The sequence below is a fragment of the Borostomias antarcticus genome, assembly GCF_949987555.1.
Source record: "Borostomias antarcticus genome assembly, chromosome: 10".
NCBI lineage: Eukaryota > Metazoa > Chordata > Actinopteri > Stomiiformes > Stomiidae > Borostomias > Borostomias antarcticus.
In genome coordinates, this window is record NC_140243.1 from 23,239,908 (window position 1) to 23,254,542 (window position 14,635).

At 44.2% G+C, this 14,635-nt stretch overlaps 2 protein-coding genes across 2 annotated transcripts; both read right to left on the bottom strand.

The window, feature by feature from the left end:
- Positions 1-6,161: 6,161 nt before the first annotated feature.
- LOC311314713 (protein YIPF7-like) lies at positions 6,162-8,751 on the bottom strand (the record flags this gene model as incomplete). The annotated part of the gene is made up of 5 exons (XM_084445170.1): positions 6,162-6,324; positions 6,555-6,736; positions 7,781-7,926; positions 8,097-8,242; positions 8,630-8,751. 5 exons carry the CDS (start codon positions 8,749-8,751, stop codon positions 6,162-6,164), a joined length of 759 nt encoding a protein of 252 aa, XP_084301296.1.
- A 1,378-nt stretch (positions 8,752-10,129) lies between these two features.
- On the bottom strand, positions 10,130-14,344 carry aqp10a (aquaporin 10a; the record flags this gene model as incomplete). Its single annotated transcript, XM_084444632.1, has 6 exons — positions 10,130-10,316; positions 10,487-10,704; positions 10,829-10,947; positions 11,295-11,432; positions 12,513-12,639; positions 14,261-14,344. 6 exons carry the CDS (start codon positions 14,342-14,344, stop codon positions 10,130-10,132), a joined length of 873 nt encoding a protein of 290 aa, XP_084300758.1.
- Positions 14,345-14,635: the final 291 nt, after the last annotated feature.

Sequence of the window (14,635 nt, forward strand, 5' to 3'; positions counted from 1 at the left end):
CGCCTGGACAAGTGGTCACCACTAAGCAGGCCTTTACGTTTATACCTTTGGGTGATTGGCTAACTCCCTCTGGACAGGGGAGCTCATTGGCTGGTTGATGTGTCCATCAGTGCCCTAGGTGTGGCGGGGTGGGGAATCCTGTGGGGCAGGTCACTGGGGAAGGGCTGAAACTGCGGTTGCTAGGTGATACATGCAGACACTCCCCGAACTTCAGCGCGTGTGTGTGGGTGGAGTTTTTGGAGGTGTGTATGGGACAAGAGAGGGATGAGTACTCTCTAGTCCCTTTTCCTCAAAGTCACTCCTTTCTCTTGCTCTCTCTCTCTCCCTCTCATATGCTTATAGGCTGTGTGTGTAGAGGAAGTGAGGTCTATATTAGCCCACTGTGTCTGACTCTCTATCTGGGCCTCAGGGTCTCAGGGACCAGGTGTAAAGTGCAGGTCTCCTCAGTAGGGATACCCCCCAAGAGAATGATACCAAAGTCTATGCCCTACTATGGGACCCGGCGCTGCCCACACGCTCCATAAGACCCTGCTGGCCGCCTGGGCGTCCAGTCAGACACTTCTCTTCTTCCCACACACGTGGAGAGTCGAGACTCCCTAACTAGTCTTCTCTGCTTTAATTTTCAATCTTGTCTGAAGACCAGAACATTGATTAGGTTGATGGATGGATTTTTTGAGGCACCTTTACAGGCATGTCAAACAAGAAACAAGGGATGGCGAAATGTAGAAATCAATATTCCGTTTAACTCATCTAATTCTATTTGTATAATGTTGAAATAACACAAAAGCGTTGAATCGTAAATCTGCGTCTAGATGGGGTAAAGAGAGAGAGAGCAGAGCATGAACAGAAAAAGGAGCTGAATGATATTCCTCCACCCACCTTCCACACTGCTTCTCTCCCATCTCTCCTTTTTTCTCTTTCTCTACTACAATACAGCTTCAGTCCAAAGGTTCTTAAGCAAGACAGCAAAGTCAGAACTTACAGAATAAAACCAAAGAGCTCTACCATGTCCTTCTCTTCAACAAACATCCACTGCATCCCCCTCTTTCTCTTCTTTTTATCTATCCCTCCATCTCACCTCTGCTTGAGTCCCCTGTCGCTTAGTGACCCAGTTTACGAAGCAAAGACCTCAGCTATCCAAAGGGAAATAATAATAATGATGATGATGATGATGATGATTATGATGATGATGATGATGATGAAATGTATATTTTTAAGTATTTGTCATTGGAAAAAAAACTTCTCGTAATTATAATGATCATAATGATAAAGACGATGATGTTGATGATGATGATGATGATGATGATAAGGAAGTTTCTCTTGGTATCTCTGTAGCTGTTCTGATCCTTCTTGAGTTTCGTCCTTTTGGCTCGTGCTGCCAGAGTACTGCTGACGTCCCATGATCCTCTCTGAATTTGTTTATCCTGTTGTTTAGTTCTGTCTGTCCCTGTCCACACGTCTTTCCATCCATGCACCTGTGTGTGTGTGTGTGTGTGTGTGTGTACGTGTGTGTATTCAGTAAGCTGTTCCTGTCTGTGTGCCTGTAGGCCATTCCTGCCTGTCTGTCCGACTGTCTATATACCTGACTGTTTGTCTGTCGGTCTTTCCAGTGCTCTGGAGGGAAAGGACACGTGTGTGTGTGTGTGTGTGTGTCTGTGTGTGTGTGTACTACAGTATGTGTGTGTGTGTGTGTGTGTGTGTGTGTGTGTGTGTGTGTGTGTGTGTGTGTGTGTGTGTGTGTGTGTGTGCGTGCGTGCGTGCGTGTATGGAATCATTCTGTAGGAGACGTTAGCGGCGGGGATTTCCCAGGATTTTCCTACTCCCCTTTCCAGTTCTGTGGAATTGATGTTGTCTGTGGGTGGGAGGAGGTTAGGGAGTTAATGATATCTCTGCCAAGGAAAACACTCTAATGTGGTTTATGGATACAGAGTCGTTTGTGTGTGTGTGTGTGTGCCTGTGTGTGTTTGTCCTTGATAAGACATGAACTATGAGTCAGCCCCTGTCACCGTGTGTGTGTGTGTGTGTGTGTGTGTGTGTGTGTGAGAGAGTTGTCCACTGTCTCTTCATACTTCTCGTCTCTTTCATTGTGTGAGCACCCATTCCCCTCCCAAACCCCTTCTTTCTGTATCTCCCCCTTTTCCTTGTGGTAGCAAGTTAGCCTTTTAGTGTATTTACCTTTAAAACCAAAAAAAGAAGAAAAATAACTCTGCTTGTTCATTGTACAGTGTTGTTCATTTAAGTCATTTTTGTAACTGAAAGTGTTTCATTCATCCAAATAAAAACAGGAGACAAAAACTGTATAGATGATCCCTGCCTCTGATGTCTGTGAACAGTCACATGTGAACGCCAGCTTTCTCATCACCCTTTTTGACAACTCCTATTTTCCACATCCTATTTTCCACACAACACTGCAACATTGTAAAATAATCATGTTATTTCACAGCTGTCTACTAAAGATTTTTCAGCAAATGATTACAAAAGCAATATGACGTATAATGTTCAAGTTTCAAACCAACATGGAAAAGCAGATTAGTTTGCTTTAATACTACACTACCACCAGATGGAGCCTATGACCTGGTTATCAGTGACAGACAGACAACCAATATCCTTACAGTAATTAACACATTTTCTTGCTCTCCCTTCCATTTCACACACACTTTCTATCTCCAGTTCCTGAACTACATGCCTTCAGATAATTACAATACACATGCATGATTACTTTGATTTATAATGTGGCAAATGCCAAATATAGTAGCAGCTGCAAGCATCAGCCCACCTAGCTAAATAACACCAGACACAAGATTACAGACTGTAATCAATGTATGAACAATATCACATTGAGCATGCTCAACATTAAGTTAAAATTTAAATATATCTGAAACCTCAGAACATTATGTTAGCATTAGCTAACTAACATTAGCTAACGCTAACCCTAATCCATTAGCATAAGCTACCGTTAGCATAGTTACCTAGCCTATAGCCTATACAGTAGCCTATCAATATAGTTGACGTTAATATAAGAAAATGTAACATTAGGTAATGTTAGCTAAGTTATTCAACATTGACCCACTTACCCATCTTTTCCAACGATTTCCTAAAGTAACCACATTTCATGATCATTTCTATAGCAGGTTGATTGCTAAAAGCGTGGAGCTATAGGCTAACATAGTTGGCCGACGTCAATAAATAATTAATAAAAAAATAATAACTAATTTTTCGATAATAGCACACCTCGGAGTGTATTATCCCTTACATATAGGTGCACTGAGTAATAACCAAAATAAGGATTTTATTAATTTAAAAGCTAGGATGCCACAGTTACCTTCATTATAAGGCTTAAATATGTTTTGTGGCAACAGACAGATTTTTATTAGGTGGGCTTGCTTGCAGAAGCTAGCCCAACTTGTGATATTCCCACTATTTCTTTCTTTCTTTCTTATTATTATTCTCCCTGTTTTTTGTCTCCTTTATAACTTCTTCATACTTTGTGCTAGAAACTTCATTCAAACTTTTAAATGTTCATGATGTTTTTAGTAATTTAACTTTTAATAGTAGTTTTTGTGCCATTGAAACTGCTGGTGGAATGTTCAGTATCATAATGTTTTTAGAGTGGTGGCAGCAGTTGCTTTGAAAATATTCACACATTTTGTAAACTGCTGGCACTCCTACTACAGTTTTGAATGCTCACACACATATTATAATATGTTCACACAACTGTGCTGATTCGTACAATGCAAGTATCTAAGCTGTGTGACTTACAGTTTTCACTGTATGACGATTTGTTCGGCAACTGTGCTCCTCATTGAAACGTATGACAACGCACTCTAGCTTTTAAGCTGCTAATTTTGCATTTTTACTCTTTTTATAACTTGTCGCTATGCCTACAGTTTTAACAGCTCATACACATATTATATATCGAAACGTTCCCATAACTGTGCTGATTCGTACAATGTAAGTATCTAAGCTGTGACTTACCGTTTTTGAGGTATGACGATTTGTTCGGCAACTGCGCTCCCCATTGAAACATATGGTGCCGCACTAACTTTTGAGCTGCTAATTTTGCATTTCTACCCTTTTTCTAACGTGTCGCCATGCCTACAGTGTTTAAGCTATACAGACATATTATACATAGAAATGTTCTGCAAGTTCTCAGGATTCCTATGGTGTCAATATATAAGTAACATTTATAGTTTTCGCGATAGAGCTGTCTGAAGCGGACCATGTCTAGGATCAGTGTCAGTTGGGATTAGAGTGGTGGCAGCTGTTGCTTTTTTTGAATTTGTGTGCATGTGCAGCCTCTCTTAAAGGTACAGGCACCCTTTTATAACTAATGTGGTAGCACAGAACCATAGTGGAATAGAGACACATGATCTTCACTGGTGGGGGGCCGGTGGGTAGCCCAGAGAGGAGTACATCGTCCCTGAATGGCTATGACCAAAAGGGGCGGAGCCTCGCCACCACGCCACTATTCACGGCATGGAACCCACTTTTCAGCCCCTGAGTGGGCTAGAGACACACAGTCTTCAATGGTGGATGCAGGAAATTGCCCGGAGGTCACTGTACTGACCCCGACTAGCTGTGACCCAAGGGGGCGGTGCCTAACCAGCACACCACTATCCATGCCACGGGCCCCACAACTCAGCCCCTGAGTGGGCTAGAGACACATGGTCTTCACCGGTGCAGGCAGGTAGGTGGCCCGGAGAGGGGTACACTGTCCCCGACCAGCTCTGACCTGAGGGGGTGGAGTCTCGCCACCACGCCACGGAACCCACAACTAAGCCCCTGAGTGGGCTAGAGACACACGGTCTTTGCCGGTGGGTGCATGGAGATTGCCCGGAGGTCATTGCGCTGCCCACGTCTGGCTCTGACCTGAGGGGGTGGAGTCTCACCACCACGCCACGGGCCCCACAACTCAGCCCCTGAGTGGGCTAGAGACACACGGTCTTCACCGTTGGGGGTGGGTAGGTGGCCTAGAGAGGGGTACACTGTCCCCGACTGGCTCTGACCTGAGGGGGCAGAGTCTCGCCACCACACCACTGTCCATGCCACAGACCCCACAATTCAGCCCCTGAGTGGGCTAGAGACACACGGTTTTCGCCGGTGGGTGCATGGAGATTGCCTGGTCCGTAGTAGTACTAGCAGTTGCTGTTACATGCAGCTGCAGCAGCTAGCCCACCTCACATTTTCTCCAGGAAATGTACTTTCTAGTTTTATTTTTGGGCCCAAAACTGCTCTTTTGATAGGAAAGGTTGCTGACTCCTGTGCTAGACCATCTACTGACCAGAACCACACTGCTCTAGACCATCTACTGACCAGAACCATACTGCTCTAGACCAGGCATTCCCAAACTGTGAGGCGGGCCTCCCCTGGGGGGCCCCAAAGAAATTCAGGGGAGGCACGAAGGGATGGTTAGAAAAAAAAGAAAAAAAAATGCTTTTTGTTTTTGAAATGTCTATGGTTTTTATGAATGAAACGTGATTTTAAAGGTCAGAAGATCGAAATAAATAATGGGAGAGATGTATACTAAATTTGTGGATAGTGCAGAGAGAGCCTCCCCCCGCAGGCATGAACATGAATGTATTGTGTGAAAACGTCATAACGTTAACTAGCACCAGCTGCCACCGAGCTAACTTAGCTGTGTAACGTTATGGGCTAGCTAACGCTGCCTTGCAAAATGGACAAATTAGGGGGTTGGGGGGGCGCGGGTGTGTCACTCTTTTCAGAGGGGAGGCCCACATTGATGGAGTTTGGGAACCCATGCTCTAGAACTACTCAGCTCTGCTCTGTAGCTGTAGTTTGAAAACAGACATTATTGTACTGATTGTCTCCTGTTATTAACTGTAGGGCTAGACTTATGTACTGAATAATGAATTTCAATTTTTTCTTTGTCTTGACTTTGTTGATTCCTTTGTTTTGACTTTTACTGCATATGGAGGCTGGACATTAACTCAATCAATGATATGGGCAGCAAAAAATGATTTATGATTTATTTTTGCACACTTGGTTAAATAGATGTCGAACTATAAACATTTATTCATTTTCCATTCCTTCTGTCTGATTTTCTTTTTTTTCTTTTTTTGTTTTGTTTACAATATTCACATTTAACACACCTTTTCATCCATAATATAATATCAACTTTGTTTAATGCACCAACAGTACCTTTAAAACACAGTGAGCAGCGCAAAGACGCCGTAAAGCAGAGCACAGGGATATGCTACCAAGAGCTGTTGTCCCTCCATGGCCTGGGTAGAAATGAAGATCTTTGAAGCCGAGAGACTGCACCATCCAATCACCAGCAAGGCCAACACTATCCCCAGGAAGCATCTGAATGAAGACACAAAGCAAGTAATATCCAATCCAACCAATCAAAATATCGCTTGATAGCGCTTTGTTGCTACTATAGTGTGTGAAAATGATTGTGGTGTGTGAAAATTATTATGCTTGCAAAAAAACAGGGGTAAGCAAGCTAGACTTTGCGGCTGCACCACTTAAAAAGTATTTGTTGACAGTTGTTCACTGACCATTTTTGGCATGAGGGAAAACATTGTACTCACTGTAAGGACATGAAGACAGCGCATGCGGAGAGTGCCACCATGGGAAGGAGGCAGTAGCCCAGCACGCTGGCTACACAACCATAGGACACAGCCAGGGAACTCATGAGGCTTAGCATCAGGTACATCCCTATGCAGCCGATGGCACTGATCCCATAGACATAGCCAAAATGGGCTTTGCCTGCCTACACACAGAAGTGAATGGATCACAAGTGTGAGGGCGAAATTAAATGAACAGGGTTGTGTTCACAAAGAAAATTTTTATATTTTAATACGTCATGTACTGTACAAATTGTGACAAAACCATGCACGGATTTATGAATGGTACTGTACATGTTACATGATTAATATAGGCCTAGGCCTACAGGATACGGATACAGAGCAGTGCGTGAAACTGTCAGTAACCATGTTGGGTGCCTTCACTGTACACATGTAAACATGTCCCCTTCCCATTATGCATGTTCTCTTGGGGTATCAAGCCCCCTGCCTCTCACTAGGCGTTTTTATACAGAGATCCCACTACATTGCCACATAGAAGACCCCTCAATTTTCTGGCTTTGTTTATAATGCACCAAAGAAAGACAGCATAATGTGTGATTTTATATAGCATGCCGGCAATCTGGAATCGAGAGGCATGACCCTTAGATGCCATCATTCGCTAGTTGTTAAACAAGTCCATGCACCTGGATGGTCAAAAGTCTTATAATGAATGTTGAAATACAGACATATCTAGCGCTACTAATGTCACATTATATCTATCAATGACTGACCAAAGTACAGTGAGCTCTCTACAAACCATGGTAGAGTGAATAAGAGTACAATAACATCTCCATCTAGTGGGCAAACAAGACCATGCACCTGTATGGTCAAAAGTCCTATAATGAATGTTGAAATACAGATATATCTAGCGCTTCTAAACACCTCAAGCTCTACTCTCTGCCGATGTAGAAAGTACACGGTTTCCCGAGTAAACTTGTCTGAGACTATACTGTGACACCAAGCACAGTTTTTGATGTAAAAATCGAAATGTACTTGTCAATGGAAAAATGCATTGGAAAGGCGCCCCTTTTGTGGTGGGCTCTGGTACTACGGAGGGACTGACTGACTCACTCACTGATGGACGGGCGGACGACGTGACACCGGCCAAACTGAAGCCCCCCCCCCCCTTCGGCTGTCACCGGGAGGGGGACAAAAACATGGCCACACAGTCACATGTATGGTCTACTCACCAACAGTAATGTAGCACCCAGAGCTATACAGAACAGAATGGGTCCTGTCAGGTCAGTCTCCTTCATTATGCTGGCATCTGCTGGCTTCAAAGGGTTCAGAACCGTTAGAGTCTTCTGCCAGATGTGGTCAAAATTAATGCCAAGTTCTGCAAAATATCAGAGAGATGAGAGAAAAAGCAGCTGGCTTTACCATCTACCACCACAGAGTTCATGTTGGCTCTGCCCACAAACAGACCATGCCTAGTCTAAGCCTTGTAAAAAAAATAATTTTGCAGTCAAGTCGATCAAAAAAGCCTTACAATCAGTGTTTCTTTACCCTCTAGTAATGGAGGCTCCTCTTCATAGGAGTCTGTTCCTGTGTATGCTGCTGTCCCTGCGGCCATGTCAGGCTGGTAGACCTGTCCTTCGTAAGGCTGGTCCATGGAGGGGTCGAACACACCCAGCATGGGCGCACCTGTGCCACTGGAACAACACAATTGCAAAAAATAAAAACATAGAATCCCATCCATATATTGCATACAGTATATGCTTAAAGCCACACACCCAATCACTTTTGCTAGTCATTAATAATACTTATACAATCTATATGTGATTCATAAAATATTTACTTTGTATAATTACATATCTTTCACACATGTACAACAATATCATTCTGTTTTAGTAGTTGGAATGTACAGTTGCCATGGTATAAGTGGTAAATCAACTTACAGTATGCAGTGCAGTATCTGAAAATAATGCTTTTTGCACAGGTGAATTACGCACTCCCACAAACACTGATCTACACACTGACTCTCCCCCCATGTTTAATGAAGACTTGTGTCACCAATCAAGCGTGACTAGTTTTCTTACTGGTCTTGATACTCTGGGCTCATTGCATCATAGCTGTCATAGCTGTAGACCACCTGGCCCTGGTCATCAACATAATATCCAGATTGATAGAAGTCCTGGTCAAACTGCTGGAGATCCCCCATGCTGCAGAGAGAATACTGTACATTAATGCTAATGATCATCTTTCATAATAATGACACAGGCAACAAACAAGCACTGCTTGTATCTGAGGAATAATACATAGACAAACAAATAGTGAACAGAAAACACAAACATTCATATTTCAAGCAAGTTGAAAATAGGTAAACAGAATATGTTAACTGGGAAGTCCAGATTCATACCTTGCAGCACGTTATGAAAGAGACTTGTTGTGTTGTCAAGAGGAAGATCCGGGTAAGGAACATAACGGCTGTGTAGGGATGTACTATAAATAGTTTCCTATATTTGTGCTGGAGGGCATGGCCAACCCCATCCACTGGGCCAGAGCTTTACACCATGGAAGACAAGCCTGTTTTACAGTCAGCAGTATTTAACTCTTTAGATAAGTCAATTAATTTAAAGACAGCACGATGATAAACAAAGGTTTATAAAAAAATAAACAAAAGTAATTTAGGACCAATGATGTTGCTGTAATAGTGCTATAACCTGCTCAGAAAATTGTAATTCACTTAAAATGTGTTTCTTGTTCATAGCTATGTACTTAGATAAGTATTTATATATTGACTAAGCAGAATAGCTGGGAACTATTGCTACAATGAGGGCAAGTGTACTGTAGATGAAACTGTAAGACTAAAGTTGTCTACATAAAGCATAATCCATTGGACCACAGTCAAGTTAGATTTGAAATAATTTATTGACCCCCCCCAAACAATATCAACAATAAACAAAAAATATTGCAGCTCTGTTCAGCCTATTTGATTGAATTCAGACACCATTGTACCTATGAGTTAAGTATAGTTCTGGTTTTGTGTATTTCATCACTGCTGGGCGAAGGGCTCAGAGGTGGCTTGATTTTGGAGTTGCATTCGTTCCGTTTTCTTTGAAAGTCGTTCCATTGTTTCCGTTCCTGTTGTGGCCAGGGTGTCCTCCCACACACACACACACGCACGCACACACACACACACACTGAGTCACATTATTATTTTATTACACTTCAGTATTTATAATATAAGATAAGGAACTTTGAAATGCACATGACAGCACTAGCCTACAATATAAAAAGTCCCCTAATATCGGTTTCTCATTTCATTGCTGCCTCCTTTGAAGCTCACAATGTTGATAAACTACATACATACAACACTCTCACTCACACCTCTAACCACAGCGATTGATAGTATAACATCGCACCAGCCTCATCAGCTAAGCTTAGGTCAACATGGAAACCTGTGGCTTCATACATACAGTAAGCCCAGTACACAACCAGGCGTGGCTAAATGCGGTTCATACATGGTCAGACAACGGTCAATCACGTCTCAACCGTGTCCGCTAACCTCGGTTTAATTTCTGTCTCTCCTTGCTCCCCTAGAAGGCTACCATTTTTAAGTCCCCCGTGTCTTTCTTTGTGGCAGGGGGCTTCCCCTCGGTCTCATGGATGGGGGGTTCATGGTCAGGCAGGTGCAAGTGTATGAAGGTCAGGTAGAACACAGTGCCCACTACTCCCCCCAGCATCGGGGCCACCAGGGGGACCCAGAACCAGTAGTTATAGCACCTGTGGAGAGAGAAAGAGAGAGAGAGAGAGAATCAAATGCCTAACTCTCACATTCTTGTACAGTAGCTTACTTTGAGTGTATATATGTATGTATGTGTGTGTGTGTGTGTGTGTGTGTGTGTGTGTGTGTGTGTGTGTGTGTGTGTGTGTGTGTGCACCAGAACACCTACGTGAACACCTCGGTGCCCCAGCCTGCTGTCAGGGTAAAGAGCCGTGGCCCCAGGTCGCGGGCGGGGTTTATCGCCCCTCCGCAATTGGATGACATGGACATGGAGATCCCCATGACGATTACGGCAACGATAGGTGGAATCAGACCTGGGGGGGCGGGGGTATTCCTCTGTTCATCCAATGGGAGGATACATAACATCAGCATTCCAGTGCCCACCACCTGGAGACCACAACACAATTGGTCATACAAACACAGCATTGGATGACTAGGATGACTGGATGATCTCTGACTACATGAGCTGTCCACAGTCTGGTTGATGTGACACACCACGGTCTCATCTCACCTGGTCCAGGAAGCTGCTGCCAAGTGACACGTGCTCCGAGGGATACGTGGCGAAGATGGACGCCGTCTCATTTGGACCGTACACCGTCAACACTCCCCCGCTGAACTCCATGATGGCATCTGAGATGGAGATAAAGAGGTAACATGCAGTCATGTGTGTGTGCGTGTGTGTGTGTGTGTGTGTGTTTGCGTGTGCATGTGTGTGATCTATCTGGTTCCCTAATCAGGCTCCTCATTGTTTGCCTCACACCACTGAACAGGTCACTGAGTCAATGTCACACATCTTGAATGTGTTATGCTTGAAGAGGAATGTACATAGCATGCCAGAATAGTGGACTTGATAGTAAAGGACATATCTTTACTACATTTTCCAACATTCCTGTGTTAATCCCAACATGTTCCATCTCTGCAATAACCCAGCCACTTTTACACATCTGTCTGTGTATGCGTGTGTGTGTCTCACTGACCATGGTAGACAGAGAAGACCAGTCCGGAGGCCAGGTATGCTCCCAGCAGCTGACAGAAAGAATAGGGCAGCAATCTGTTCCAGGGCACCTTGCCCAGCACACAGAAACTCAGGGTCACTGCTGGGTTGAGGTGGGCCCCTAGGGGATGACCACAGGGAGATGGAGAGAAGGAGGGAGAGAGGAGTAGGCGGGGTGGGCAGGATGAGGGAGGGCAGGGATAGAGGACAAGGATAGAGGGTGAGAGTTCATGCGGGTCATGGTCTGTGACAAGGAGCAATTGGAAGTGAGAGTGAAGGCCCCACACAGGAGCCAGTGACCGATGGAACTCCAGTTCTATCTCATGGAGCTCCGCCCCACGGGGGGTAGGGGGCTTCTCTCCTGTTCAAGTTTCATGTTTATTGTCCTTCAATAACAATGCATCATCATTATCAGTAATGAAAATCTTAGACTCAGAGCCAACTCAACTTAATGTAATAAAATGAGGGCAAAAGTGAATCTTAAGAGGAACACAATGAAAAGGGCATAATAAAAGGACATAATAGCAAGGGCGAAGTAGGTAATTAAATAGCAGTATCAAAACAGAATAAAAACGGTATGCAGTATGACATTTGATGTACTGTAATAAGTAACATAAGTGTTCATTAAGGTGCTGAAGTGTGTGTGTGTGCGCATGTATGTGTGTGTGTGTGTACGTGTGTGTGTGTGTGTGTGTGTGTGTGTGTGTAAGTGTAATGTTAGCAGTTTAGTAGTCTGATGGCTAGCAGGTAAAATCTGACTCTGAACAATGTTGGAAGATCCACGTTAGTCCACGATAGAACTGAAGAGGCTCTGAGCAGAGCCTCTGTCTGGAGGCTGATCAAACACCACAGCCCCAGCGCTCCCAGCCCAGTGACCGGCCACGGCTATGTGAACACCACAGCAGACATTTTAGAATCTACCAATGTTGCCGAACTCCTATTGAGAGTGTAGAGTCATTTTGAGGGGTTCCAAGAATTGCATAAGTGAAGGAGTGACTGAGTGAGTGGAATGAATGGATGGAGTGACTGAGTGAGTGGAATGAATGGATGGATGGATGGATGGATGGATGGATGGATGGATGGATGGAGGGATGGATGGATGGATGGATGGATGGATGGATGGATGGATGGATGGATGGATGGATGGATGGATGGATGGATGGATGGATGGATGGATGAATGAATGAATACATCTGTTTACCTGAGATCCCCTTGGAGAGGTACATGGCAGTCATCACCCCCACAGAGAAGGCCATGTTGACTGAGAGGAACTGTCCTTTAGTCTCCCTGCTGGTCTTCACCTGGGCCGCAGCCGAACAGCCAAACAACTGCATGGGAGACGGACAGGACAGAGATACTGTCAACCAGAGAGGACATGCACTGGGCCACACATATGTTACCCAGCTGAATTGGTTAAACTCACTCCTCAGTATAAATAATTAATAATAATTAATAATTACTGGAACTCAAGGGGTCTTTATTTTGCCACACGGCAAGTGACACAAACACACGTGAGTGAGCGGCAACACAGCACACACAATGCACACACACACCACACACGCACACACACAACACACACACACACACGGTTGCCGGTGGAATTTCCAAGTGCTCAGTCCATGTCCTGGTCAGGGATAGGACTGAAGAGCTTCTCTGGTTCTTCTGCATGTTTTTCGTGTTGGGTTCTCGAGAGGAAACCCTGGAAAGAACATGCAAACTCTGCACAGAAAGCCTGGGAGATACCCCACCTGGGAACCTCACAACTGGAGAACATCCCCAGTGCTGACAGCATTCTAAGCGGGAATTGAACCCAGGTTCTTTTTGCTGTGAGGCAACAGTGCTACAGTAAGAACTGTGCCACCGCCAGCGTTTCAGTGGTATAGCTGGCTAAAGCAGTGCTTATGAGAGGTGGTCCCATGTGTTCGTAAGTCAGAGGACCCGAGTTTGAACCCAGCGTGGACAAGTGAGGGCGGAAGCGATACTGAAAAGCGATGTCGTGACACCTGTGACAGTGGTGCCGTTGACCCGGATGCACAGTTGAGCTGTGGAGTATAGAGTGAGTTTAGGGAGGTGAGTGTAACCGAGTTGAATTGGTTAGACTCCCTCCTCAGTATAGATAATGCCCACCTGCGCCACCCGTGCCTGGCGTGTAGAGATGTAACGGTATGAAAATGTAATATCACGATTATAGTGGTCAAAATGATCACGGTTATGAGTATTATCGTGTTATTATAAAATGTGATGAAACTTTTCTAAAACCACTGATACACACTGAAATCATTTCACCAAGTTGTATATATAAAACCAAAAAGAACATTAGCAGCACTATGCACTTTTTGTTTGCATAAACATAAAAATAATGTGTCTTGGAGACTGTTGCCATACTTTGGTTGATGCTGGACAGTATTTACACTGAGTATTTCAAAGCGTGGAAATCACACACGGTTTTAGTGATACTTTTATTGTGATAAATTAAATTGAATTTTATCACAGTTTATCATTATACTGGTTATCCTTACATCCCTACATGCGGACGACAACGGTCTTATGCAAGTATTGCAGCAGGGACAGAGTCGGGGGGGAGGTGGGGGGAAGTCAGAGAAGGACACAAGCCTTGTTAGGGAAACTTCCAGTAAGCAGTAAGAGCTTACTGCAGTTACAGTTTGTTCATAGCATGAACAATCAAGGCTTACAATACACACTGTAAGACCAATACAGGGTGAATGATCTTGATAGATTAATTATGCATCTGACAGTTGTGATTACAGTACATTATGTACTGTATATGACATGAGTACAGTAACCTAATCATAAAGCCCCATAGCTCGTACTTTCCCAGAGTGAATGGCTACATCAGTTGAAGCACATCTGTGACTGTTTGCTAAAGCCAAAGACAAAGGAACCATTTGACCCTTCCTGGATTTGTCAAGTTTGCACTCTGGGACTCACCAGCAGAACGAAGGTTCCCAGCAGCTCTCCCATACACTCTCGGAGCAGGGGATTGTTCACTCTCAGAAACCGCCATTTCTCCATCTTTTTCTGAGGTTTGGGGTCCGGTCCCAGCACACGTCCCTCAGCTCGTCTGCAGCCCGAGTCAATGAACATAGACAGAACATATAATAAGGCTCCCCTCACATCACTATCAGTAGGCTAATAAAACTCAGACTTTGACCCCCATAACTACACTGTAAACTCACTGATGCACGTGAGAGACAGATTTTGGACAACTTTCAAATTAATAAACATGCTTTTGAAATTCAGAAGAGCTGTTGACATACAAGCCACCATGGGTAGCCTAAAGCCTATTTACAGTTGCATGAATTA